The 27,077-nt window shown below is 44.2% G+C and overlaps 1 protein-coding gene across 1 annotated transcript in view; it reads left to right on the top strand.

The window, feature by feature from the left end:
* The first annotated feature begins 2,606 nt into the window (after nucleotides 1-2,606).
* The window catches only part of nampt2 (nicotinamide phosphoribosyltransferase 2), a 58,712-nt gene continuing 34,241 nt past the window's right edge, over nucleotides 2,607-27,077 (top strand). Inside the window, exons 1-5 of the mRNA XM_084025707.1 lie at nucleotides 2,607-2,796; nucleotides 5,646-5,781; nucleotides 7,648-7,751; nucleotides 7,844-7,972; nucleotides 11,329-11,487. Of these exons, the coding sequence (XP_083881833.1) occupies nucleotides 2,749-2,796; nucleotides 5,646-5,781; nucleotides 7,648-7,751; nucleotides 7,844-7,972; nucleotides 11,329-11,487 (576 nt within the window). The 5' untranslated portion in view covers nucleotides 2,607-2,748. The remainder of the gene's footprint in view (nucleotides 2,797-5,645; nucleotides 5,782-7,647; nucleotides 7,752-7,843; nucleotides 7,973-11,328; nucleotides 11,488-27,077) is intronic.

The raw sequence follows: 27,077 nt of genomic DNA on the forward strand, positions 1-27,077 counted from the left end.
CCGGAGGAGGACGAGGAGGAGGGGCAAGAGGCAGAGGACTCAGACGGCATCGAGACTCATCTCCCCGGAATCGAGAATCATCACCTGCGTGACTATCTCAACGGACAGGTCATGCTGAGACACACACACACACACATACACGGCACACAGGCAATGTCATCAAATTTAGCTAAATTTAACCCACCAAAATTCTATTGTATGTTGATGATATTCTGATAGCTTCAAAAACTCAAGCTGACTGTAAAACAGACACTCTGGCGCTGCTGAAGTTTTTGGCTGAACAAGGTCACAGAGCAAGTAGAAACAAACTCCAGCCGGAGATAATATTATTTGGACACAAGAGGCAGAACAATCCTTCAAACAACTAAAACAGGTTTTAGTGAGCACATCAGTATTAGCACTCCCAGACTACAAAAAACCTTTCATCCAAACATGTGACGCGAGACGAGGATTCATGACCAGCGTTCTAACAGCCTTTTGGACAAAAACTACGACCGATAGCTTACTACTCTTCTAAACTTGATCCCATAGCAAGAGCTATGCCTCCATGCTTGCAGGCAGTGCAGGCAGCAGCTATTGCTGTACAAAGTTCAGCTTCACTCGTGTTGTTTCATCCATTGACATTGAAGGTTTCACATGCGGTCTCTGTACTTCTGTTGCAAAACAAAGTAGCTTTCATGTCACCAGCACGGCATCTCAATTGTATGACAATGCTAATGGCGCAGCCACATTTGACGATCAAACGTTGCAATACATTGAATCCATCCACAGTTTTGCCACACGAACAGGACGGTGATAAACATGACTGCTTAGCTAAAACTGAGGAGATTGTTTTACCAAGAGCAGACCTGACTGATACACCACTCACACATCCAGACATAACAATGTTTGTTGACGGTTCCTGCAGGAAAAATCCAGATGGCACGAAGGCCAGTAGTGTGCGGTGGTGACACAGGGGAGGGTGCTGAAATCCTCACCTTTGCCATCACATTTCTCAGCACAGGCAGCAGAGATAGTAGCTTTGACGGAGGCATGTAGATTGGGGGAAGGGAAAGCTATCACAGTCTATACACAGATAGCCAGTATGCGTTCTCCACACTGCATGTTTTCACACAACACTGGAAAAACAGAGGCATGGTAACATCTACAGGCAAATGTATTCAACACAAAGATTTGATACTAACTTTATTGGATGCTATTCTCCTACCAAAAGCAGTTGCAGTCTGTAAACGCGCAGCGACAGAGGGACACGGTTGAGATTACATTTTTGTAGCTGATACTGACACAGAACACATTGACCATGATATCTTGAAGGACATGCAGGCCACAACACCAGACACTGACATCTGGAGATGACCTGAGGGTAAGCCCATCCTTCCTAAAAACCCTATTTTGAAACATGGAATTACCCATGTCTCAACAGGAGGGATGGTGGCAATGATAGGTAAATGTTTTACAACATATGGATTCCAAAATTACTCTAAAAATGTTTGTGCATCCTGTTTGATTTGCTCCAAGCACAACTCACAAGGAAGAATGAGACCTAAAAGAGGAGCGTTCCCGAAAGCTAAATATCCATTCCAAACAATATGCATGGACTTCATCGAACTAAACAAATCAGAGGGGAAGAAATCAGGCTAGTAATAGTAGATATGTTTTCAAAATGGGTAGACATCACACCAACAGCAACAAACGATGCTATAGTGGTAGCAAAAATCCTTGCTACTATTATTGCACTAAGATTCGGATTCCCAGAAACAATTTATTGCGATAACGGTCCACATTTCAGAAACCAAGTCATGGCTAAATTATCAGAAATGTTTAACATCCAACTAAAGTTTCATTGCAGTTATCATTGGTATCACTGGTCATCTCCTCGCTGGGAAGGTCCATATCAGGTTCTGCTATCTACACCGACAGCAGTCCGCATCGCTGAGAGAGGAACGTGGGTTCATCTGACACACTGTTAGAGAGCATACAGCACTCCGGAGGGGACAGATAAGTAAAAACACCACACCATGCCCGACAGACTGTGGAATCCATATCGAAGGACGGGATGCGGTATGAGAGGAACGCTATGTCTAATAGGTGTGATAGCAGTGATAGTGGTAATTCCGATACTCTGGGTACACGAACGTCAGTCTCGACAATCGAATGGCAACAACAATCGCACCGCAGCTAAATCAGTGATTGTAAATTCGACACTAGCGAATACAACGCTAGCTTATTCAACACCAGCAAGAGCTGCATCACAGCATGTGATGTGTGGCAGTTTTTCTTTCTTTTTCTTCTTCTTTTTTTTACCAAAGCCAACATTACAATCCAACAAAAGTCTGATCAAAGAGATCGATATAAGAAGCGATTTAAGTTCCCAGGAGATGCAGGATCAGGTGAAAGGAGATCAAGCAGCGTGCTGAAGTCGAAAATAACTCCTGTCCTTGAATGCAGCATGACGTACCAGCTCAGAAAGGCGGTGAGGGAGGACGTGCGCTTGGCCATGCGGACTGAAACCCGCCCCTTTACAACAACCCCCAACCTACAAAACGGCGACAGGTCGGCCCGATCTAGCACTGCAGGAACGTCTGAGTCCGGGTCCAGGAGCCATACCGCTTCTACAACCAGCAGAAGTCCACGTCGGTGTTCATTGTATCCGCTGCGGGGTCCGGGTTCTGGGTTCTGGGTCGCTCTCGTCTTAAGTTGCTACGAGGAGACAGACGTGACATTTACGTTGATTCATCCACAACAACAATGGCAGCTCCGGATTTTAATTTCTTACTTGCGACGGATTCTTACAAGGTAAGTGGACCCGGTCTGGTTTGTTTGTTTACTGGTTTCTCCCGACGGCGTTTCGTGAATCCACCTTACTTGGGGACACCGTTGTTCTCTTAAGTATTCAGGGTCCGACTGCCAGCAAGATCGTGAGCCGGTTCACGGTGTGTGACGGTGCTGAGAGGTCGTAGTGACGCGCGTGGACTCGGGAATCACCGTGTTAGTTGTGGACCGTTCAAACCAATAACACCTGAGTCCGAGACACCCGAGCAGCATTCCGTGGCCCATGAACGCTTCGTGGACCCGAGGCTTGTGTAATGCCTTAGTTTCGTTATAACGAAACGTATCGTCACATTCTACAGAACCGAATTGGCTCTCAACACATTTTCATAATGTCTAGTGTATTTAACTACACGTCCAAAGCTTCATCTCGCCGTGAAATATACACATTCGTTTCAGTTGAGTTTGGACGATGAGATAATCCGGACGCAGAAGAAGCCTTTGGTGCCATAGGAGTCGTTACAGGGCACGTGGAACAGCAGGGCCCTGAATGGATCATGGTGCAGCCTTTCACGAAGCTTTCACTTTCACTTCTGTCACTTCGCAGCTGGGACGTCTCTCATGTATGACGTCACCTTAGACCACCAGAAATGTATATTGAGAGCACAACAAGAATAATTCCGCAACTGTGCCATTGCATAGTTTTGCCAGCAGTGTGCACTGCCATTTACGGCCCCTGTCACCATAGCAACAGCTGCAGCTGAAGTCAAGAAATGTAACCGCCACCTCACTAATGGTCAAACCTGTAAACCCGCACAACAGCTGATCATTACCAACATACACCAGTGACACATTACATGTTACAGCAGACATAAAAGTCTCCAATATGAGTTCTGTATCTGTGAGGAAGTCAAACGGACTCAGCTGTGAAAACGATGTGTTCATGTCCTTTATGTAAACAGCCCACTAACTATGTCTCCTAAGGGCCTTTACACTTCAGCACCAGGTCCCATTCAACAGGCTGGGGCTTATAGAAGTCTTGATCCAAGTGTGGCTGTGAACATAGGATTCAGTAGGTGCACAAAATACATGCTTGAGACCTGGCTCTGAATTACAGTCTATCCTCTGTGTGGGAGGTTAGGTATGGGAAAATATAAGATTTAATCATGAATTAAGTGACAAGTGAAAATGAATGTAATGTATTTATTTATCCAGGGAGACCTTGTGATTTATGATCATCTTATAGAAGATTATTTAAATAAGATGAAGATTATTTCACTGAAAAGGATGTTAAGTTAACAAAAGAACGATGTCTTATCTGTGACGCAATAAAAAGTATTTGTTTCTTTACAAAATGTAAGGTGATACCAGGGTGTTGTAGTGCCGTTTTAAGACTTGTAAGTGTATTTAGTTTTCATATCATCCCATGTCTGAGGTTGGAGTGAATGGAAGCATTGTAAGGCAAGGCCACTAATCATTGCAGTGTAGTTTCGTTTATCAAACTTTCATGGGCTTTTTAGCTTTCGGTTTCATTTCAGCCAATAGCTGTGCTGTGAGTCCAGTCCCTGCTGGGTTAGACAGGCTGTGTTGGCATGTACTGGAACTTGTGCTCAGGTCATTTGAGTTAAATGTCAAAAGTCACCGTTGTATGTCATTTAAAGTGTTGTACCACAGCCAAATGGCAAAGGTCTGCATGATGACAAGCCAGTCTTTTTATTATCACCAATGACGAATCCCGAGCTGCAGTGAGCTTATCTGACAGTTTACAGCACTTTACATTATATCTTAAAGACGTAATCACTTTCTTTTAATTGGAAAGCGATGATTAGTGTTTGACATCTGGCTCCCTTTAGTTTGCCTCCCACATAATTTTTTTCCAGTTCCAGATTACATTGGAGTCACAGAAGTTATGTCAACTTTGTGTCTGAAATCACTCACTACTCTTATAAAGTGAGATCTCCATGTTTTAGTTGTGTGAATGTTTATTGAGAATTATTACACCCTATATAGTCGACTCAAAGTATCCCACAATGGACCCTTCGCTAAGTCCCACCCGCCTTGGTTACCCGCATCCATCCAAGAAGTCAAAAGAAAATGATAAAATAATCTTATGATTAATTATTTATTTATTGTGTATTAAAGGCATCTGCATATTATGAACATACCAGCACAGAACACATTCATGTCATGCAATATTTATTTATTCCTTATTAACGCAAACAGGAGGAGATTCTGTTCGTAACTACGAAAAGTTTGGAACAGCCGCCAGGATGAGGCAGACATTCAGTGAATGCCTCCTGAAGCTGTTTCTTCCTTTGACAGACTGGTTGTTAGTGGTGATTATTCAATTAGACTTGATTTCTTCCCATGTTTATCCAGGAAACAGGTTTACTGTCCACTAGTGGTCAACCAATTAATGGCATTTTGAGATGACCAGCATCGGCCAATGCTTGCGCTCACGAGGCTGATAAACAAAAAATGTCTGCACATCTGTAGGCAGCCTTGCAGAGCCTGCGAGTTACTGGCGCCAGCAACTCGCGCAGCGGATGGCTCGCGAGCATTGATCTGTAATAGGTCTGTAGCATTAGTGGGTCCCTCCCCCTATAGACATGATATTGGCATTATAGATCGGCCATCGCCCTCCCTGCTCTCTAAATATCGGCATCGGCCATTGAAAAACCCATATTGGTCGACCACTAGTGTCCACACAAGCGTCACATTGTGCAGCTTTTCAGCTTGTCAGTGTGCTTGCCAGGGTTTTATTTTATACTATTTCATGATAAAAGGTGATTATTAGAATAACATTGTAAAATGGTTAAGTCAGAATGGGTTAGCCTAATCTGTTTTGGGACTTCTGCTTGTGTCTTGTCTTTCAGATCACACACTACAAACAGTATCCTCCAAATGTCAACAAAATCTACTCCTATTTTGAATGCAGACGCAAGAAAAGCTCCCAGTTCACTGAAGTGGTGTTCTTCGGTCTGCAGTACCTGCTGAAGAAATATCTCACAGGTACATGCACATCCGCTGCTCTGACCAAAGGAAGGAACTGACAGAACCATTTAAAAAAACATGAACAAACGATAATGAATAATGTTATTTAAAAACGATTTTAAAACAGCAACATTGTGTGTCCTTTCTCAAAATTCACTGAGGCCTATTTTTAAAATCGGGCTCTATATCCACAAGCCTGCTACACAGCGTTTTCAGTTTTGCTCATGTGACGATATTCATTCGAGTATCCTGATCAGGGGTAGACAATAAGGGAAATTTGCCACTGGCCCTCTGGGCCTTCAAATTTGCCAGTGACATTTGGAGGATACTGCCAGTGGTAAATTTGAAGGTCACTGGCCCCACCATTGTAACCACTGGCCCAGGAATCGATCCTCATAATAACAAAAAAGTACAATTTGATTTAACAACATTTACTTTAATACTGCAGTACTGAGGTCAAAACATGCCAATAGATAAATCAAAAGTTCAAACAGTACTGCATTACTCAAGCACAATCAGTTCTTCCTCCATCTCCTCAGTTGGTTGATTTTTGATGCCCAGGCAGTATATCCTGGGCGTCTGCTTCTGGTCCCTGACTACCACCAGCTCAAAACAGACTTCTCCTCTGCATTGACTCACATCTCCTGCCTATATTCATCATAAATATAAAACACTAGCTACTATAATTTCTATAAAGCAAGTGTTTATCATTAGATAAACAATAATAATAAATAATTGTATCATAATAATTCCAAGTTATTAATAATAATATCATAATAATAATTCAAACGCCGATCTACAGTGTGTCACAATTGGGACACACATGCTTGTAGATCTGCGTTTTCAAGTCTCCGTAGTTACACAGCATGCGTTATCATACACTTCTGTTCATAAACTTCAACTTTTCTCTAACTTACTTGTCTGCAAAGGTGGGCATTGCCCTGCATAGTTCGCAATACACCTCATTCTTTTCCTCGTCGTATCCCAGCCAGTTCCAGCGGTCTCACCACTGAGGCTGGAACTTTCTTGCCCTTTTCTTTTCATAATTCCTGTCACTCTCTTTCAACTCCTCTGGTGCCTTTCTTTTCTTTTTGTTTTTTGCCCGCCATTTGGCTGGGTACTGGGGGCTTTAGAAACATTACTGATGTCAGGAACAGAAACTCTGTGTCAACAGTCGGCAGCAGCGTGCGAGCGGCCGCTGCCCCCCTGCGCAGACCGGACGTGTATTTCTCCGCGACGGTCGACAAGCTTGTGCTCAGCTGTTGTTGATTCAGAGCTATCTTTTTCATTTTGTTTGTTTGTTTGTTTTCATCTCTCTACTCTGTTTAGATACACAAATATGATTGCATTTGTCAATCATGGTATTTTATTTAGAAAATTGCTTTTATTTTGAAAATTGACCGGATTGTCTCGTGTTTCTTTGTGTAACTTAGACCAGACGCCGAAACGATCGCTGCACGGCGCGAGACGGCCTCTTGGATCGCGGTGCTTCGCGTCTGGTCTGAACTACACCATCGGTTAACAAGGGCGCCGAAAAGAAGCGGGCTCCGTTGAAGAAAATGTTTCACCGGCCCCACCAGACCAGTGCTTCGAGCGTTGTGGTGGCCTGGACGGCTCCTAAAAGTACGTCCGGGCCACCGGGCCATTTATATTGTCGACCCCTGCTGATAATGGAAATTCACCGCAATCAACTTATTCAGTGTTTCTATCTTGATCCGCTACAAAATCCTAAATAGTCCCATGGCTGTCTCTGTTGGTGTCCTGGTAAGTTCGACAAGTGGAAACAAAGCAGTTGGCCTATAAGGTGACTGCTTATAGAGGGTGTAATGGTAGTGCAGGTGAGACTGAGCCTGAGGTTGTATTGACGTGTCTGTTCTCCTGCAGGCCCAGTGGTCACAGAGGAGAAGATTCAGGAAGCTAAACTCTTCTACCAGATGCACTTCAAACGGGCTGTGTTTGACGAGGAAAGCTGGAGGAAAGTCCTCGAGGTATACAAAGACATTTTCAACCATCAGTCTGTCCAAACAGAGCCATCATCATATAATTTGACCTGAAGTCAATGTGCCTGTTACTACGTCAGAAACACGATGGCCGTCTTCCTATCCGGATCAAAGCTGTCCCAGAGGGCAGAATTATACCAAGAGGCAACGTGCTCTTCACTGTGGAAAACACGGATCCCGACTTCTATTGGCTCACCAACTACATCGAGGTAAAAACCCAGATGGGTTTTTATTGTCATGTCATGTTCACACTAAACCCATGTTTGACCGCGGGATCATTTGTGTTTATTCACACCACTCGTATTAGAAATGCCAGAGAGGAGACGGGGCTTCCATTTCATGAAGACACTAACAGTGGGTGCAGTTGAATAGTCAAAAAATAAGGTCCTAACTCCTATTCCTAACTCCTATTCCTTGACCTCTGGGGAAAACGTCACGGGATTAAGGAAAGGCGATAGGAGAACTCAAAAGGATTTAGGAAAAGACGGCCGCGGTGCTCAGAGAATCCGACCGTACTTTCACTAAGCTACGTCATTATAATGCGGCCGCTGATGATTGACAGCTGATGATCGGCACCGGCGATTGACATGCGTCTGCGCTGTAGAAACTACAATAATGGACTACAAAAAACGCGTCGTCCACTTCTCCACATGTTGGTTTTATAAACAGCTGGTTCACTGACCGGCTTCAGGTCCAGCAGCTCCTCCTTCCTGTTTGACCGTTTGCTGTATTTACGTTTCATTTGTGGTTTTAGTTTCGTTTTTGTCAAGTTTGTAACATGATTGAAATAAATAAAAATACCATTCAATTATTATCACTGTCCACACACATTTATCATCACAATTCCAATTACTATATGTCTGCATGAAAGTCATTGTTAAATATGCAAATGCACATATCGTTTGTTTTCATGAACGGCCGAGGTGTGCAGCACTTTAAATGTTGCTCTCGCAAAGAATTGTGGGTCGGCGTAATCTCCTTTCCTTTCGCATAGGAAGGCCCGTTACAACCTATGCTAAAGGAGCTCTGAAAGGAAGCATTGGAGCTCCTTTCCTTTGCATTTAGAGAATTCGAACAGCTCTTATCATGGCGGCCACTTGTTTACTTCCGGGTCACTTCTTCAGTTAGGAACCTTCCTAAGCAAAATAGACTATTCGACTGCACCCAGTGTTTCCTCCATCACGGCTGAAATCACCACTATTGCTTCTTTGTACATGTTGAAGTCCCAGATCCACCAGGAAACCAGACACCGTCCTGTCTGAGTTCATGACATCATCCAGATTTCACTAAGCTGGATTTACTGGATCTAGCAAGACCCACGTGGGCTGGTTCATCACAGCTGGAGGAACCAGAATAAACTATTTATCTGTGATTTAATAGCAATAACCAGATGAAAAGGTGCTCCACTGTATATTATATACAGCTCCATTGCTCCGCTTTAAGTGACGGCTCCACAGTCTACTTGTAACAAAGTTTGATTTTATTGGGGAATTCAGCCAGCCGTCTTCTCTGCTGGGAAAACGATCCTTCCTGTGCATGAACACTGAGGGCCCTAGTTTCGTGGCGCAGCGCAGGGTGGCGGAGCCGGCGTAATGCAAGTTTCGACCCACGCAGCCTTGCGCAAGGTCAGTTTGGCAGTTTGGTGGATCGCCTGCGCCAAGATGGGTGTGGTGGCGCAGCAGGGGGAGGCGTCACAGATTCAGCTTGGCGTAGCGGAAATTTCGTGGCAAAAAGCCTCGCCGAGACTGCGCTGAAAGCCCGCCAGCTCCAACCTTGTCTACTCTCGGTGCAAGGCGCAAATAAAGTCCATTCATTCAAGGCGAATCACAGCTGGCGGAGTGGAAGTTTGGCACACGTCACCGAGACCTCACAGGCAGGTTTCCACAGTTCCAGGCACATTTAAATGCAATAAATAATCACAACAAACACTATGAATTTGCAACACGTGAATTTATATCTATATAGATTGTCCCTCAGATCAAAGGCGGATGGCACGCGTAACGGAAACTCAGCCTCTCGGACCAAAACATCTCCCTCTCTCTCTCCTGTTTTTTATAATATCGGCATTGTTATTATTATGATACGCACGCACAGCGCGTGATGCGCGTGGTGGGAGAGGCGGCGCTGCTTCTGTCATCGGGTTGTCAAGTGACGGAACTTGCACTGAACCTCCCCTAATGCATTAAAGGAGAGGAGAGGAGCTCATTTGATTGGTGAAGATCTGAATCGGCTGTATTAATCCCAGTCCACGCCTCGTCTCCTCCTCGTCTCCCACTCACGCGTTCTCCTCCCTCTTTCCCACTTGCGCGGGTGGGCGAGACGGGAGGTTTGCCTGCGCTAGCCTGCGCGGTGCATGAAACTTGCAAAGTCCAGGCGGACACACGCCAGGCGTGGCGCAGGTGCGCTGCGCGCTGACTACGCCTAGTCTACGAAACTAGGGCCCTGAGTGTGCACGGAGAGGAGGGGCTGTTCACAGAGAGGAGGGGCTGTTCACAGACAGTCCGAGAGAGAGGCAGAGCGAAAGTGGGGGGAGGAGTTTATGCACTGCACGCAGCTCTACAATTAAATCAGATTTTACCCATTATAAATAGTTAGAAAAAATAAAATCAATATGTGGAGCTCAATGTTGATATTCTGGCGGGCCGCCACAAATAAATCTATGTATGGGTCACAAAAGTACTTGCCAATTAAAATATACAGTGGAGCACCTTATATACAGTTCATTTATTTATTTATTTAATAATTTATTTAAGAAAGCATGTGTGGGGACCACAGTCTCTGGTGTCTCCACATAGTCTAGTCTAGGCTCCCTGTTAATGGGCCTACTCACACCCAAACTCTGTGTACTTGCAGTATTCATAGTTTAGTGTTTGGTGCTATAAAAGACGAGACATTTGAAAATTATTCCAACTTCATGTATAATAAAATATAGATACTTGCCATGGAAAATATCACAATACTAGGTGATATTGCGTTTTTCCTCCACCCTTATTTTCTTATAGGTATCCAGCGAAAGTCACCACAATGACAACAAATACTTTTCAACAAGTTTTCAACTTGAGACATTCAGGGCACTCTAGAGCTGTCAATTTAGCTCTATAATACTGTTTGATTTTCATTCCATATGTGTAATGCTCAAATTCAGCCTATTATTAAGAATATTAAAATGTACTCCTATAAAAATGTGAAATGCATAGAAGGAAAAGAGCATTGTCCACAATAACACAACAGTAGCACACAAACAGCTTCAGTAAGCCACCTGAGGCTGCTAAGACACCTTCAGGGCCTGAGGAAGACGGTGGGACATTTCCTGATGTTTACTTAAATATTTACTTTGGATTACAGGTGTGTACATTACGGCTCTAACCTCCAGTCAAAAGTGCATTTATTCTTTCCAGTGGCAGTTGCTACCCCCCACTTCTTTTAAAACCTCATGATAAGGATTTAGACTGTTAGTCAGGTGAGAGAAACTCTGACCTGAAAGATCAATATTGCACAACTATATTTTCATCTGATCACTCACTGTCTGTTCTTGTTTCTCCCCACCCCCATCTGCCTACTGTAGACCATGCTGGTCCAGATGTGGTATCCCATCACAGTAGCCACCATATCCAGAGAGTTTAAGAAGATCCTGGCCAAGCACCTGAAGGCCACTTCCGGGAGCCTGGAAGGTCTGGACCTGAAACTGCATGACTTCGGCTACAGAGGAGTCTCCTCGCAGGAGGTCAGCAAAACTTTGTGTCCTTGTTTTTCGTCAGTGAGAAAGCAGCATTGAGGTTGAGAAGATACTGTCTGTTGCACCTTGCTTCTACTGATGTTTGCACTTCATAGTGACTGTCACAATGGCCATAGTAAGGATAAGAGAACCTCCTGAATTCCTTAAAGGTGCTGTACATGACATTCGGAGCATATCTATGGCCTCTACACAGCTCTCAACAAACAGTTCTTAGCTCTCAGCTAACAGTAGCCCCTTTTACACCGACGATTCCGCCGTGATGGGGGAAAGGCGAGTCAAAATATGCCACGAACCGGAGCGTTTAGATAGAACTTTGTCACAACGGTGTCTGCGTTTGGATAGCACCCCTTCGCTTTGCAGAACGAGTGCCGCAACGAACCCTAACCCACAACTACCGCCGTTTTATCTCCTTCAGATCTACGATTTGAGCTTAGTAAATCTGCCGGCGGCCTGTCGCCCTGGTAACCTCGGGTGCTTGGAGTGTTCAGATCTACTTGTCTCACCTCTGATGCGGCTCTGTGACGACCTCCGTTTAGACCGACGGCGGCGGATTACTCCTGCAACGAAAAGGCCGTCTAAAAGGGGCTAGTGACCTGAGGGGGAACCTCTACTTCCTGTCCAGAGAGAGAGAGAGAGAGAGAGAGAGAGAGAGAGAGAGAGAGAGAGAGAGAGAGAGAGAGAGAGAGAGAGAGAGAGAGAGAGAGAGAGAGAGAGAGAGAGAGAGAGAGAGAGAGAAAAAACACTTTATTGTCTGCCCCAAAAATGGTGGCAGAAATTCCTCTTTGACAGGGCTCAACAGGCACATGCATTTCACATAAGTTAAACATATAGTTGAACACATAAATAAATAAATACAAAGACATACATTCAAAGGACAGCAACAGGCCACAGTTCCTATTTCATACTGTTCAGAGCTGTTATGGCGGAGGGAACAAATTATTTCTTATAAATGTTCTTGCGGGCCAGCAGTACTCTATAGCGCCGACCTGATGGCAGTAAGATGAAGGAGGGGTGGAGTGGATGTGAGGGGTCCTCAGTGATCAGGGTGGCTTTCCTCATCACTGAGTGGCTGCACAGTTCAGATAGGGGGGTTTGGGGTGAACCAGTTATTTTGCCGGCTTGAATGCGGGAGAGTTTTGTTTTATGTTTTGTGGTGAGGAAATTGTACCAGGAGGAAATATTGAAGGTGAGAATTGATTCAATGATTGACCTGTACACCAGTGTTAAAATATTGCTGCTGACTTCAAAAGCCCTGAGTTTCCTCAGCAGGTGGAGGCGCTGTTGTGCCTTTTTGTACACAGTCAGTGTGCTGTGTGAAGGACATAGCTGTGTCCACTTCTGTCCCCAGATATTTAAAGGCTTCAACCTGCTCCACCAGCTGACCCTGGACACTAAGGGGCTGGAACAGGGCTGATGGGGTTTTCCCTCTGGCCCCGCACAGCTCCTTGGTTTTGGAGATATTCAGCTCCGGACAGTTTTCTGTGAACATCTGGACCAGGTTGGTGACTGTCTGCTGGTATCAGGACAGAGCATGGGTGTCGGTCAGGTGGGCCACCAAGGCCATGTCGTCTGCGTATTTCAGCAGTGTCATTCCTTCTCCACTACAAGAGATGTTATTCGTATAGATAGAGAAGAGAATGGGAGACAGAACGCAGCCCTGGGGGAGCCCTGTGTTTAAAATCACTGTACTGGATTTAAAACCATTAAAAAGGACCTGTAGTGGTCTGTTTTGTAAAAAGTTCCTAATCCATAAAATCAGTGTGTAGTTAGGGGTGTAACGGTACATGTATTTGTATTGAACCGTTTCGGTACGGGGTGCTCGGTTCGGAACGGAGGCGTACCGAACGAGTTTCCATACGGACATATTAAGTAGAGGACCGCATTTGTGGAGCGTGCTGCAGCCGCACATGCGCAGTTGCGCACACCGCGACACAATAAACAGCAGTAGTAGCGGACGTCATGGCTAATGCCGCTAGCGTTGGCAACAAGCCAGAGTTGGAGGACCCTCCCGCGACATTGTTCATGTGAGGTCGGGTATGTTTCTGGCAACACGTCAAACCTGTTGACGCATTTGAAACGGCACCACCCCCACGTGAACATCGCTACAACGAGGAGAAAGACGAGCGTAGCGATTACACATTTGAATCGGCTGAAATGAACGCCGACGTGGGCCGATTCGAGCGACCACACCAAGTAGACTCATGTCACGGACGCCGACTCTCTCAAAGACGCCGATTTTCGGTCCGGTGTGGACCCGCCTTTAGTGCAAACACAGCTCCCCACCGCATTTAAACAGCCTCTCCCTGCCCTGTTCAATTTTGCACATCAGATGGAGAAAAGATTTGTTTTTAAAAAAACAGTCTGAGCCTTATTCATGTTATTTAATCTGAGCAACAACTTGAAACTGTTTAGTGTTGCAACTGTTCAATTTTGCACATCAGATGGAGATTTTTTTTTAAAGAAACAGTCTGTTATTTTTATTTATTTTTATTTTTTAAATAAATATTTTAAATACTTGTATTTATATTTTTGAGCAGCATTCTAGCTCCAGTGCATGTTCCTACTGTTAAAAGCACAAAAGTAATAAACAACTAGCACATTTATATTTTGCATTTTGTTTTCTTACTGTACCGAAAATGAACCGAACCGTGACCTCAAAACCGAGGTACGTACCGAACCGAGATTTTTGTGTACCGTTACACCCCTATGTGTAGTGGACCTGAAGGTCAGAGAGGTGGTGTAACAGGGTGCCAGTACAGTATTAAAAGCAGAAGAAGAATCCATGAATAAAATCCAGGTGTGTGGTTGTACAGAGTCCAGATGTTTAGTTACAGTATCTAAAAATGTGAGACTTGCATCCTCAACACCCCGTTTTGCCTTGTAAGCAAACTGGAGTGGATCCAGTTTGTCTGACACCATGTTCCGCAACAGGCCACTCACCACTCTCTCCATACATTTGCACAGGACAGATGTTAGGGCCACAGGCCTGTAGTCCTGCAGATTCCGAGCGTGTGCCTTTTTGGGGATGGGAATTATGGTTGATTCCTTTCACTGATTGGGGGTACAGCCAGAGTCCAGAAGGAGCTGAGTGTGGCACTCTTTGAGTACCCTGCCTCGGGGCCAGCAGCCTTGTTTGGGTTGACTCAGGATGCGCAGGATGGAAGTCACAAGCTGCTCATCAACAGTGAGTGCTGGGAGTGGAGGGCTGGGGGTTGTAGAGATCCAGGTGTTTGGTGTGCTGGTACTGTTGAACCGGGTGAAGAAGCTGTTTTAACTGCTCTGCGAAGGAGGCGGCATCTGAACAGTCCACCACTGCAGATTTGGGGGCTCTGCCCATCATGATGTTCAGGCCCTGCCATGCCTCCTTTGCATTCCCAGATGGGTCATTCCGTGTCATTTCATCAAATTTTTGAAAATCTTCCCACCTGACCATCTCAGAATGTCCTGAAACAATTAAAGTACAAAGACACACTTATTAATAGGACAAATCCAAAATATTAGGTCTCTACTGTCAATAGTTTTCTCATGAAACATCATTGAATGAAGGGTAGTTTAGACGGTTTTTGGCATCATGCTCTGAAAAGCCATTTTTAAACAGCAATATCTGGGAAACTATCTCACCTGTGGCCTTCAAAATTTTTACAGAGTATATCTGTTACGAATAGCCTCCAGACATTTAATATCAGGGGTGTAGCTCAATGATAACCTAGTATGGTAGGTACTTAAAATTAGGCTTTTTGAAATAAAGTAGTACATTTGAAGAGTGGCTGAGCTCCCATTTTTGCAGATAAAAAACTTCTATCACTTCTGCCTCTATCTCTGGTGTTAGCTTAAACATTCTACTAAATATGGTTTCTCTCAGATGATTAGTTTCACAGATATTAAGGCTCAAAAATGGAAGTTAACACATCTTTGCCCAACTTCAGAGTCATATTCCAAAAAACTGACAACACGTATCAGGTCCAAACTTACTTTTTTTGAAAGATCATATTCTTGTTAAAATCATATTTAAAAATTGGGAGGGTGTTTTGCCTCAATTTGTCACAGTGATTTTTTAAAATCCTGATATGTCTTTTTGGATGAGATGGATGCCCTCCTGAGCTGCTCCCCTGATGATGACACACCGCTCGTCGTCCTCGGTGACTTCAACATCCACTCGGGAAAGCTGCACTCATCTGAATTCATCGACTTCTTTCCGCATTTGACCTTACGCTCTCCCCCTCTCCACCAACTCACCGGGCCGGGAACCAACTTGACCTTGTCTTCACAAGATCCTGTGGCATCTCGGCAATCTCTGTTACCCCGCTCACCGTGTCCGACCACCACTTTGTGACTTTCTCCCTCCCCATGAAGCCCACCACATCCCTCCCCTCTACGCCTCGAATGGTCACCAGCCGCCGCAACCTGAAATCCCTCACTCCCTCCGCTCTCTCCTCAACTGTTATCTCCTCGCTCCCATCCTCGGAACAGTTCTCCTTAATGCCTACTGAGGAAGCCTCCTCTATCCTGATGTCCTCACTCGCCTCTTCTTTGGACACTCTCTGTCCCCCAATCGCACGACCGGCGCGATCATCCCCCCCCCCTCCCTGGCTGTCTGAACCTCTGCGAACCAACAGATCATTGTTGCGAGCGTCAGAGAGAAAATGGAAGAAATCGGGACAGCACGAGGACCTTGCTCACTACCACCTCCTCCTCTCTGACTTCACCTCAACTGTTTCGGCAGCTAAATCTGCCTTCTACCTGGCAAAGATCAACTCTTCTGCCTCCAACCCCAGGAAACTCTTCTCCATGTTCTCTTCCCTCCTCACCCCTCCTACCCCTCCGCCCCCTTCCTTCCTTACTGCCGATGACTTTGCTACTTACTTTACCAAGAAAGTAAATGACATCAGCTCCTCATTCACGCCTATTCCCTCCCAGAAGACATCTCCCCCAACTCTCAACTCGGATGGTCTTACCAGCTTTAGCCCCCTCACCTCTGAAGACGTTCACGCACTTGTTACATCTAACCATGCCACCACCTGCTCCCTTGACCCGATTCCCTCCTCTCTTCTCCAGGACATCTCACACGACATCTTGCCATTCCTCACCACCCTGATCAACTCCTCCCTCACCTCAGGTGTCATTCCAGCGGATTTTAAGACCGCTATCGTGAAGCCTCTCCTGAAAAAACCCACCCTTGACGCTACTGACATCCAAAGCTACAGACCTGTATCTCTTCTTTCATTCCTCTCTAAAACCTTGGAACGTGCTGCCTACAACCAACTGTCATCCTATCTCTTGCGGAAGAACCTCCTAGACCCTAACCAATCAGGATTCAGGACTGCCCACTCCACTGAGACGGCCCTCCTCACTGTGACCGAGTCCCTGCGAGACGCCAAAACATCATCCAACTCCTCCGTTCTCATTCTCCTTGACCTATCTGCTGCATTCGACACAGTCAACCACCAAATTCTCCTCTCCACTCTGGCTGAACTTGGCATAACCGACTCTGCTCTCACCTGGTTTACATCATACCTGACAAACCGCACCTTTCAGGTCACATGGAATGGCTCTATGTCCTGCTCTCTGGACACGGGTGTCCCTCAAGGCTCAGTATTAGGACCGCTTCTGTTCTCACTATACACCAGATCACTAGGTTCTGTTATCACATCGCATGGATTCTCCTACCATTGCTACGCTGATGACACCCAGCTGTTCCTCTCTTTTCCCCCGTCCTCTGACGCTCACATTGCAACTCGCATCTCGGACTGTCTGGCTGACATCTCTGTCTGGACAACTGCGCATCACCTCAAGCTTAACCTGAATAAAACCGAACTCCTCTTCATCCCAGGGAAAGACTGCCCTCGCATGGACCTGTCGGTCACTGTTGAGGGCATCACAGTATTTCCTTCCTCAACTGCGAGGAACCTGGGTGTAATCCTCGATGACCAACTATCCTGCACCCCCAACATCACTGCTGTGGCCCGATCCTGCAGATTTGCCCTCTACAATATCCGCAGGATTCGGACCTTCCTCACAAAGGATGCAACGCAGCTCTTGGTCCAAGCACTGGTCATCTCCCGCCTTGACTACTGCAACTCTCTCCTGGCCGGACTCCCGGCCTATGCGATTAAACCATTGCAGCGTATCCAGAACGCTGCAGCACGCCTTATCTTCAATCTACCCAAATTCTCCCACGTGACCCCCCTCCTCCGTGACCTCCACTGGCTCCCTGTTGCAGCACGCATCCAATTCAAGACGATGACACTGGCCTTCAGGGCCATCAATGGAACGGCACCTGCCTACCTTCAAACACTGGTCAAACCTCATGCCCCGAAGCGAGCACTCCGCTCCTCTACTTCAGCTGGCCGGCTGGTACCACCATCGCTGAAATCAAACAAATGTCGCTCAGCAAAGTCCAGACTCTTCTCTGTTCTGGCGCCTCAGTGGTGGAACGAACTCCCGACCAATGTCAGGACAGCAGAGTCATTTGCTCTCACCTGTTCAGACTTCACCTCGACTCTACATAGCATGACCCACTAACACCCTCCCTCGACCCCCCCGCCCCCCCCCCCCCGCAAAAAAAAAAAAAAAAAAAAAAAAAACTCGGATCGTAGCACTGTTACCCTTGAAGTACTACTTTACTCAGATGAGGACCTAACACTTGTTCTATTTTTAGCTCTTACTGCATCGGCAATGATACGTCGTGGTTTCTTTGTTTCCTTCTTTTGACAAATGTACTTATTGTAAGTCGCTTTGGACAAAAGCGTCTGCTAAATGACCTAAATGTAAATGTAAATGATATTGGTGGGGTTTTGTGGCCGTTTTTGGTACTGCATGTCTTATTATCCTACAAGTAAACATCACAGCAGGGCAATTCAATTGTGTTTTTTACCATTTACCAAAGACTTACATGTGACTAAATGCTACTGATAAATTTAGCCTCACGAAAACATTAAAATGTAGCACAGTTGTAGTTACAGAGGCAATAAGTCCTTGAATGTGAGTTGAACATGCTGAAAGCAGCTTTTAATGTCTTATGAACAAACATAGCATAATATTGAAGACTGTACATTTTGTCATACTTTAAGTATATAAATTACACAACTAAATCAAATAATAATCTTAATTTGAACATAAAGATTTTACATTACAGTAGAAAAGTCTCCAAAGTTTGATATTGAATAACAGTTTGTCTCTATGCTCACTATGAGACAATATGTGAGTTATGATCAGAAATGGTGGATAGGAAGTATCAGAGATGTTTCAGATCAAGATGAAGATGTACTGGTTCAGTTCATGCACCCACATGGCCCTGCCAAGAGTTTCTACTGGCCAAGAAGAGAAGATGTGCAATGTCCCACTGCAGCATAGAATTGCAAGATTTGACGTTCCCTCTACAGAAACTGGGCACATGTATGCCATCAAAAAAGATGAGCAGAACAGAGCAGAGATGTACATTAGACAATTACTAAACTGACTGCCAAATTAATGAATGTGACGAAGGAATTGGATCTAAAAGATGAAAAATATGTCCCTCACAGTGAGCATAGAGACAAACTGTTATTCAATATCAAACTTTGAAGACTTTTGTACTGTAATGTAAAATCTTATGCTCAAATTAAGATTATTATTTGATTTGGTTGTGGTATTTATATACTTAAAGTATGACAAAATGTACAGTCTTCAATATTATGCTATTTTTGTTCATGGTTTAAGACATTAAAAGCTGCTTTCACCATGTTTAACTCACATTCAAGGACTTATTGCCTCTGTAACTACAACTGTGCTACATTTTAATGTTTTCATAAGGCTAAATTTATCAGTAGCATTTAGGCACATGTAAGTCTTTGGTAAATGGTAAAAAACACATTTGAATTGCCCTCCTGTGATGTTTACTGGTAGGCTGTTAGGACATGCAGTACCAAAACCAGCCACAAAAACCCCACCAATATCAGGATTTTAAAAAAATCACTGCGACAAAATGAGGCAAAACACCCTCCTGATTTTTTAATATGATTTTAACAAGAATATGATCTTTCAAAAAAAGTAAGTTTGGACCTGATACGTGTTGTCAGTTTTTTGGAATATGACTCTGAAGTTGGGCAAAGATGTGTTAACTTCCATTTTTGAGCCTTAATATCTGTGAAACTAATAATCCAAGAGAGACCATATTTTGTAGAATGTTTAAGCTAACACCAGAGATAGAGGCAGAAGTGATAGAAGTCTTTTATCTGCAAAAATGGGAGCTCAGCCACTCTTCAAATGTACTACTTTATTTCAAAAAGCCTAATTTTAAGTACCTACCATACTAGGTTATCATTGAGCTACACCCCTGATATTAAATGTCTGGAGGCTATTAGTAACAAATATACACTGTAGAAAATTTGAAGGCCACAGGTGAGATAGTTTTCCAGATATTGCTGTTTAAAAATGGCTTTTCAGAGTATGATGCCAAAAACCGTCTAAACTACCCTTCATTCAATGACGTTTCATGAGAAAACTGTTGACAGTAGAGACCTAATATTTTGGATTTGTCCTATTAACAAGTGTGTCTTTGTACTCAAATTTTTTCAGGACATTCTAAGATGGTCAGGTGGGAGGCATTTGATGAAATGACACGGAATGACCCAGATGTCAATTTCTGCTCCACCCTGTTCTTAAAGTTGATCTTAGCCAGCTTGGCTTTCCTCCTAAACTCCTTCTCCAGTTCCCTCACTCTGAGCCTGTCACGCTGCTGAAAAGCTTTCCTCTTCTGGACCAGGCAGATTTTCATGTCCTTGGTGATCCACCTTTTATGGTTTGGGTGAATAGTTATTGTTTTGTAGGGAGTGACAGAGTCCTCACAAAATAAAATATATGACGTCAGTACCTCTGTTAGTCTGTTAAAATCACCAGTCATTGAAAAATAAATCCCAGTCTGTCAGCTCAAAACAGCCCCTTAGTGTTTCAGCTGTGTCTTTAGTCCAGACCCTGATGCATCTTGTGATGGGTTCTCCTGTTTTCAGTTGTGACCTGTATCTTGGCAGTAGAAGGATGACATTGTGGTCAGAGTGGCCGAGGGGTGGGCAGGATTTTGATATACATGCATTGGGAATGTTGCCATAGCACAAGTCCAGTGTGTTCTGTAATCTAGTGGGAGTTGTGACATATTGCTCAAGGTTGGGCAGGTGTGTTGTGATGTTACACCTGTTAAAGTCCCCCAATAAAAACACTGGCTGCTCTCCAGACTGATTGACAGCTCTGTTATAGCTGTCAGCAATGTGCTCAGCAGCTAGGTTAAAATCAGGCCCCGGTACATATACTAAAATCACTGTGATCTGAGAGAATTCTCTGGGAAGATAATGTGGTCTAAAGGACACAGTCATTAATTCGTAGTGTTTGCAGCTCTCCATCTCTCTAACTGTGACGTTTGTTGCCCACTTACTGTTGACAGCCATGCAGAGCCCGCCCCCAATCGACTTCCATGTTTTCGCTGCGTCCCTGTCAAAGCTAATGATGTTAAATCCGTCCAGCTGAAAGTCTGCATCCTCAGAGAGCCACGTCTCTGTGAAACAGAAGAGACTGGATCTGACAAGTACGTGTGCAGTTCATGGATCTTGTTTCGTAGCGATCGCACGTTCGACAGTGATATTGCAGGTAAAGGTAGCCGGCTACCTCTCCTCCTCAGCCTGTTCCGTATTCCTCCTCTGGAGCCTTGTTTCCTTTGTATCAGCTTTCGCTTGTGTCCCCGAAGTAGCTCCGGAGGTATGTTCTCAGCGAAAATCGATTCCTCCGCTGGCTGCGGCAGAAGGCGGCTCAGCTCCAACAGGTAGTCCCGTGAGTAGGCGAGCCTACCTGGCGTGGAGGTGAATGGCTGTGCTGGTTGTGAAAATAGTCCGTTTGCGTGCCATAAACCAGCGATCGTGAGCCATAAACAGGCCAGATAAAGCACTGTTGCATCAACATTCTGATAAGACAACACAAGTTTGCAAAAGCACTCTGAAAACATACCAAAAACACACACACACAAAAAAATCACAAAAACATCACTCAAACAGGAGCCGTGTCAGGAGTCGCTCTCTGTGCCGAACAGCGCCCCCCTTGTGGATTCTGGTGGGCCATGTATTGAGGTGGGCCATGTATTGAGGGGCGTTCCAAAAACATTACCAATTAATATGTTGAGTTCCCAACAGGTGGTAGCTTTCTTGCTAAGTAATAATTAATCTTAGGCACGAAATGAATGACCTCAAACTGTCAAGTTTTTTATTTTTATTTTTTTTTTTTAAGATTTTTTGTGGCATAGATGCCTTTTATTAGCAGTTAGCAGTTAACAGATAGGAAATACAGGAGAGAGAGGGGGGTGTGACATGCAGCAAAGGACCGCCGGCTGGGATTCAAACCGGGGTCGGCTGCGTATGTGCGTATGTTTGTACATGGCATGCACTCTAACCACTCGGCCAACTGCACGCCAAACTGTCAAGTTTAACAGAAAGTAAAACGACCCAATTGCCGTTCTCCTGCGGACGCTGTGTCCCGTTGCCTTGGCTGCGCCGCCTTGTCTCGTCAGCTCTACTTGCGAATCGATTATTTTCTGAGTATGAATTTTTTTGGCAGCCCTATTTTTGGGTAATAAAGTCTTGTGGTGACTTGACCCAGAGACATAACAGACTACACCTCGGTCCCCGACCTATCATGCCTAGAGATGGGAGAAGATTCACTCACCCACTCGACTCATCCCAATCAGTTAAAGCAGTGTTTCCCCCACGTTCACACAGCAGCGGCGCGCCGCCGCTGCAGAATTTTCTCCGCCGCTGCAATAAAAATCCTTAAAAAAAAAAAAAAAAAAAATGTTTTTACGTAGCTCCTTTTAGAAAATGTACAGCGCGTAACGTCAATTGCGCAGCACGCGGCACATCGTCACATAACCAACATCAAAGAAGAAAAATACACAGCGAGTGTGGCAGTTGTTGGCAGTAGGCTACCCTACACGGTTGCAAAGTTACATTGATTCTAGCAGTAGTGAGTGAAGCGGAAGATCGAAGAAAGAAGGAAAGAGTGAGACAGACAGACAGAGAGAGAGAGACAGACAGAGAGAGAGAGAGAGAAAGTAAGTTGCTAAAATGTGTCGCTACATGACCACCAGTGTTAAAAACCCTCTGAGCCCAATCATTTTATTATAAACCGCAACCTCCGTGCCGTTTTTCCTCTAGTATTGTGTGTGTGTGTAGGCCTATGTGTGCGTGTGCGTGTTGTCGCGTGTATTTTCGGGAACTTTGAAAAATGAATCCATACTGTTAGATCCGATGTTGTTCTTTATTGCCATATAAAATCGCGTATTTTAGTTAGGGATTTATGCTAATCGCTAATGTGGTCATTAGCATAAATGCAGGGAAAAAACCTAAGGACTTCTTAAAAGATCATGAATAGTTTCTATTATGTATAACTTATATTTATTTTATAATTTTCAATCACTTTTTGACTCCCAAGACTAAGAAGAAGTGTTTTAAGCAATAACAAGCTTAATCAATTTGCCTTCTTTGTGTCATATCAATAAATAATTGTGAGATATTATTTGCTTTTTTTTTTTTTTACTGTCTAATTGATAATTTCCTACATTCAAACGACATCACTGCAGCACACATATTCTGATAGTCCAGGTTGTGACCCAAATAAATGATAGCTTGACAGCTATGCATTATAAGGGTGATGAATGCAATCTTAATAAGAGAATAAATCCAGGCGAACCAAAACATCTAAAAAATGGCTTAGGTCTCAGAGGTTAAAAGGCTGGTACAAGCTCTTAAGGGATGCACTGTGCACAATGTATATATGTAACATAGTTAATATTTTTTAACTATGCATTTTTTGTTAAATATTACTATACAAAAATATAAAAATCTGTAAATGAAGACACAAAAGGCAAAGTTACAACACCAATAATCCCATCTACAGTAATACACAGGACTGTTTGAATAGGATTTAAGTGCATATTCTCCTCTCAAAGTGCACCAGATTCATGCATTCCAATGTAAAGGGTACAAAAAAATTCCGGCCGGGGGGGCATGCCCCCGGACCCCCCTAGAGGGTTCGGGGACCACACCACCGCTGCTGAAAAAAATCCTGCGGGAAACACTGGAAAGGGTGAGTCGAGTCTGCCGTCGCCAGTCCAAATATATTAATTCAAACAATTGATGTGTTGCCACTCACACTGCTTCTTATTATTTGTGATCCCGCTGCTGTGGCAACTAAATAAAATAATTTTCTGGGCCTCCACCTCCCCAACAAGTGTCTCTTTCTCCGTTTCTGAAAATTTACGTTTCTTTGCTTATTTTTGACCTGTTGCCGTGATTCACCGCACGAAAACAATTGCATGCCAGCTCATTAATATCGTAGAAAGTGGGGGGTTGGGGTTCTCTCCGGGTTCTCCGGCTTCCTCCCACAGTCCAAAGACATGCAGGATGGGGATAGGTTAATTGATGACTCTAAATTGCCCGTAGGTGTGAATGTGAGCGTGAATGGTTGTCTGTCTCTATATGTCAGCCCTGTGATAGACTGGCGACCTGTCCAGGGTGTACCCTGCCTTTGCCCAATGACAGCTGTGATCGGCTCCAGCCCCCCCCCCGCGACCCTGAATACAGGATAAGCAGTAGACAATGGATGGATTGAATGGATAATAAGAGATAGAAGCATCAAATTTGGTACTTAAGCTCAAAGACACAAAGGAAAAACAATACAGATATGGACCCATCATACATTTTAAATATGGCGACCATTTTACAAAATGGCTGCCAGTGACAACTCTTTTTAGATCAGTTTTCATAATAATGATGGACATAAATGATATATGTTGGATTTATCTACTAAGCATAGCACTTGGGAACTTTCATTTGAATTACTCCTTTTTCAATATGGTGGCAAAGATGGCAGCCAACTACCAAAAATGCCCGGTCACCTAGGAAAACAGTGCTTTCAATACAATTGCATTTATCTTATTTGGATATCAGTTAGGGTTAGAGATAGGTTTAGAGTTAGGGTAGTCTGTGTAGATGTGTACATTCAAATTTCCACAAAATAAAATGTGTGCTGGAAGACAAACAGCTTGTTGTCACAAATGATGTAGATGTCCTCAGTAAGCCACCACTTTATGATCTGTCTTCAATTGCTCCATGTACACATGAGAAAGCTGATAGTAGAATGTTATCACATGTGGCCCATGCAGCAAGAAATGGCCATCAGAAAATCATGATACAAACTGTTGATACTGATGTTGTTGTTGCCCCAAAGCGAGCACTTCGCTCCTCTACTTCAGCTGGCCGGCTGGTATCACCATCGCTGAAATCAAACAAATGTCGCTCAGCAAAGTCCAGACTCTTCTCTGTTCTGGCGCCTCAGTGGTGGAACGAACTCCCGACTAATGTCAGGACAGCTGAGTCATTTGCCATTTTCCGAAAAAGGCTCAAGACTCACCTGTTCAGAGTTCACCTCGACTAGCATGACCCACTAACACCCCCCCCCAAAAAAACAACCTTTACCTATAGCACTCTGATCGTAGCACTGTTGCTCTTGAAGTACTAGTTTACTCAGATGAGGACCTAACACGTTCTATTTTTAGCTCTTACTTTATCAGCAATGATACGTTGTGGTTTCCTTGTTTCCTTCTTTTGACAAATGTACTTATTGTAAGTCGCTTTGGACAAAAGCGTCTGCTAAATGACCTAAATGTAAATGTAATGTTGTGGTACTGGCTGTGGCAGTTGTTCAGGGTCTTCAGCCAAAAGATGAGCTATGGTTGGCATTTGGAACTGGAAAGGGTTTTCGATACCTTGCAGCCCATGAAATTGCAGCAGGACTGGGGCATGAGAGTGTCGCAGCCGGTCAGTGCATGGAACACTGGAAGTGCTTGTGACTTGTCTCCAGCTTTGCTGGCCATGGAAAGAAGACTGCATGGGCTGTATGGACTGTCTTTCCAGAACTTACAAATGCCCTGTTAAAAGTATCTTCTGCCTTAGATAACAAACCGCAAGATGTTATAGCTACAATTGATAGGTTTGTTATACTGCTGAAGGAACTGTAGGGTGATGGGGTTCGGGAGACTGAGTGTGTGGTGAGCAAGCAGAGTCTCGGTCAGAAGACGTCAATAGTAAGGAGTGGGTTTTGGAAGTAGGCAAGGAGAAGGCAAGGTTTGATGCAACACCAGCAGCTTTATTTGTCTTTGCTTTTCCTTTGAGGTCTTTGTCTGTGGTTCTTTATTTCCACTGTTCATTTGCATTTATGTATGTGCTGCATCAAAAGGAGATAAAGAAAAGAACAATACAATTACAATTCAACGGAGCGGCCAATCAAATAATGCACAACAAACATGTATGACTATACAACCCATGACTAAACAGTCAAACAACAAACAATCCTCTCACATGGCTCTTGGCACATGTCTGGGAACAAAGGAATTAGGGCAGCAGAGCACATGTCAGCAAAGCTCCCACAAAAGGCATACAAATTTAAACAATAAAAATGAATGAGTTGACCACTCACGTTAACATGAAGACGCACACATAAGATGCGTGGATGCACAGGACTGTTGGCACGGAGTGCAAAAAGGGCGAACTGAGGGGTGAACAAACAATTTATAGCCTCCGCCCCCTTACCCAGCAGGTAAGGTAGGCGTGGTCAGGTGGCAGGTATTCTTTGGGTTCACTTTAGCAGATTCACCATATTTAGTGGGAAAGAGAATTAACTGAGAATGAGAATGATGGACCAGGGAGTCTTTTCAACTGCTATATGACCGAACCAGCCAATGCACAGAAATAGACACTGCAATGAGGAAGTTATCCCACCGATGAAGGCTGCCCTAGAAGAACATGTCAAGAGAGCACTTACCAAGGAGGACATGTGTGGGGTCAGATGCTGGGACCTACACCAGAACTACCTTCACCATGTAAATGGGGCTGGTCAAAGACATCTGAGGGTTATTATGCACCCTTCTGGACATGCCTGCGGGATGCAAGCCAGTCCAGCTATGAACTTGTCTCCTGTCAATGTAGGAAGGGTTGTGTTAGGCAGTGCAGGTGCAAAAAAGCTGCCTTAGAATGCACAGCTCTTTGTTACTGTGAAGGGGAGTGCTAAATAGACTTTCCAGCGCTGGACCTACTTAGACTCTCACATATTTTGAGTCTTTAATTGCAGCTTCTGAGCAATTCTGATGTCCATTCACTTTACTTCAGATCCAGAAAAATATAATGACACAAAGATCATCCAAATCAGAGAAATCTATGCAACTTTATTGCAACTACCATTCTTTGCTCGATGGCTGCCATCTTGGTCAACATCTTGAAATCAACATCACATTATATCCATCATTAATATGAAAATTGATCTTAAAGCAGTTGTCACTGGCAGCCAATTTGGAAAATGACTGCCATATTGATCATTTATGAGGGTCCATATGTATATTTTTGTTTATTTAGCCATAACGGTATCAAATTTGATGTTGTATTAAATATTATCCATTGTTAATGTGAAATCTATTATATATTATCTATCTATAAACAGTTGTCACTGGTGGCCATCTTGAAAAATGGTTGCCATATTCAAAATGGCTGCCATATTCAAAATGCGTC

Source organism: Eutrigla gurnardus (assembly GCF_963514095.1).
Source record: "Eutrigla gurnardus genome assembly, chromosome: 2".
Lineage (NCBI taxonomy): Eukaryota > Metazoa > Chordata > Actinopteri > Perciformes > Triglidae > Eutrigla > Eutrigla gurnardus.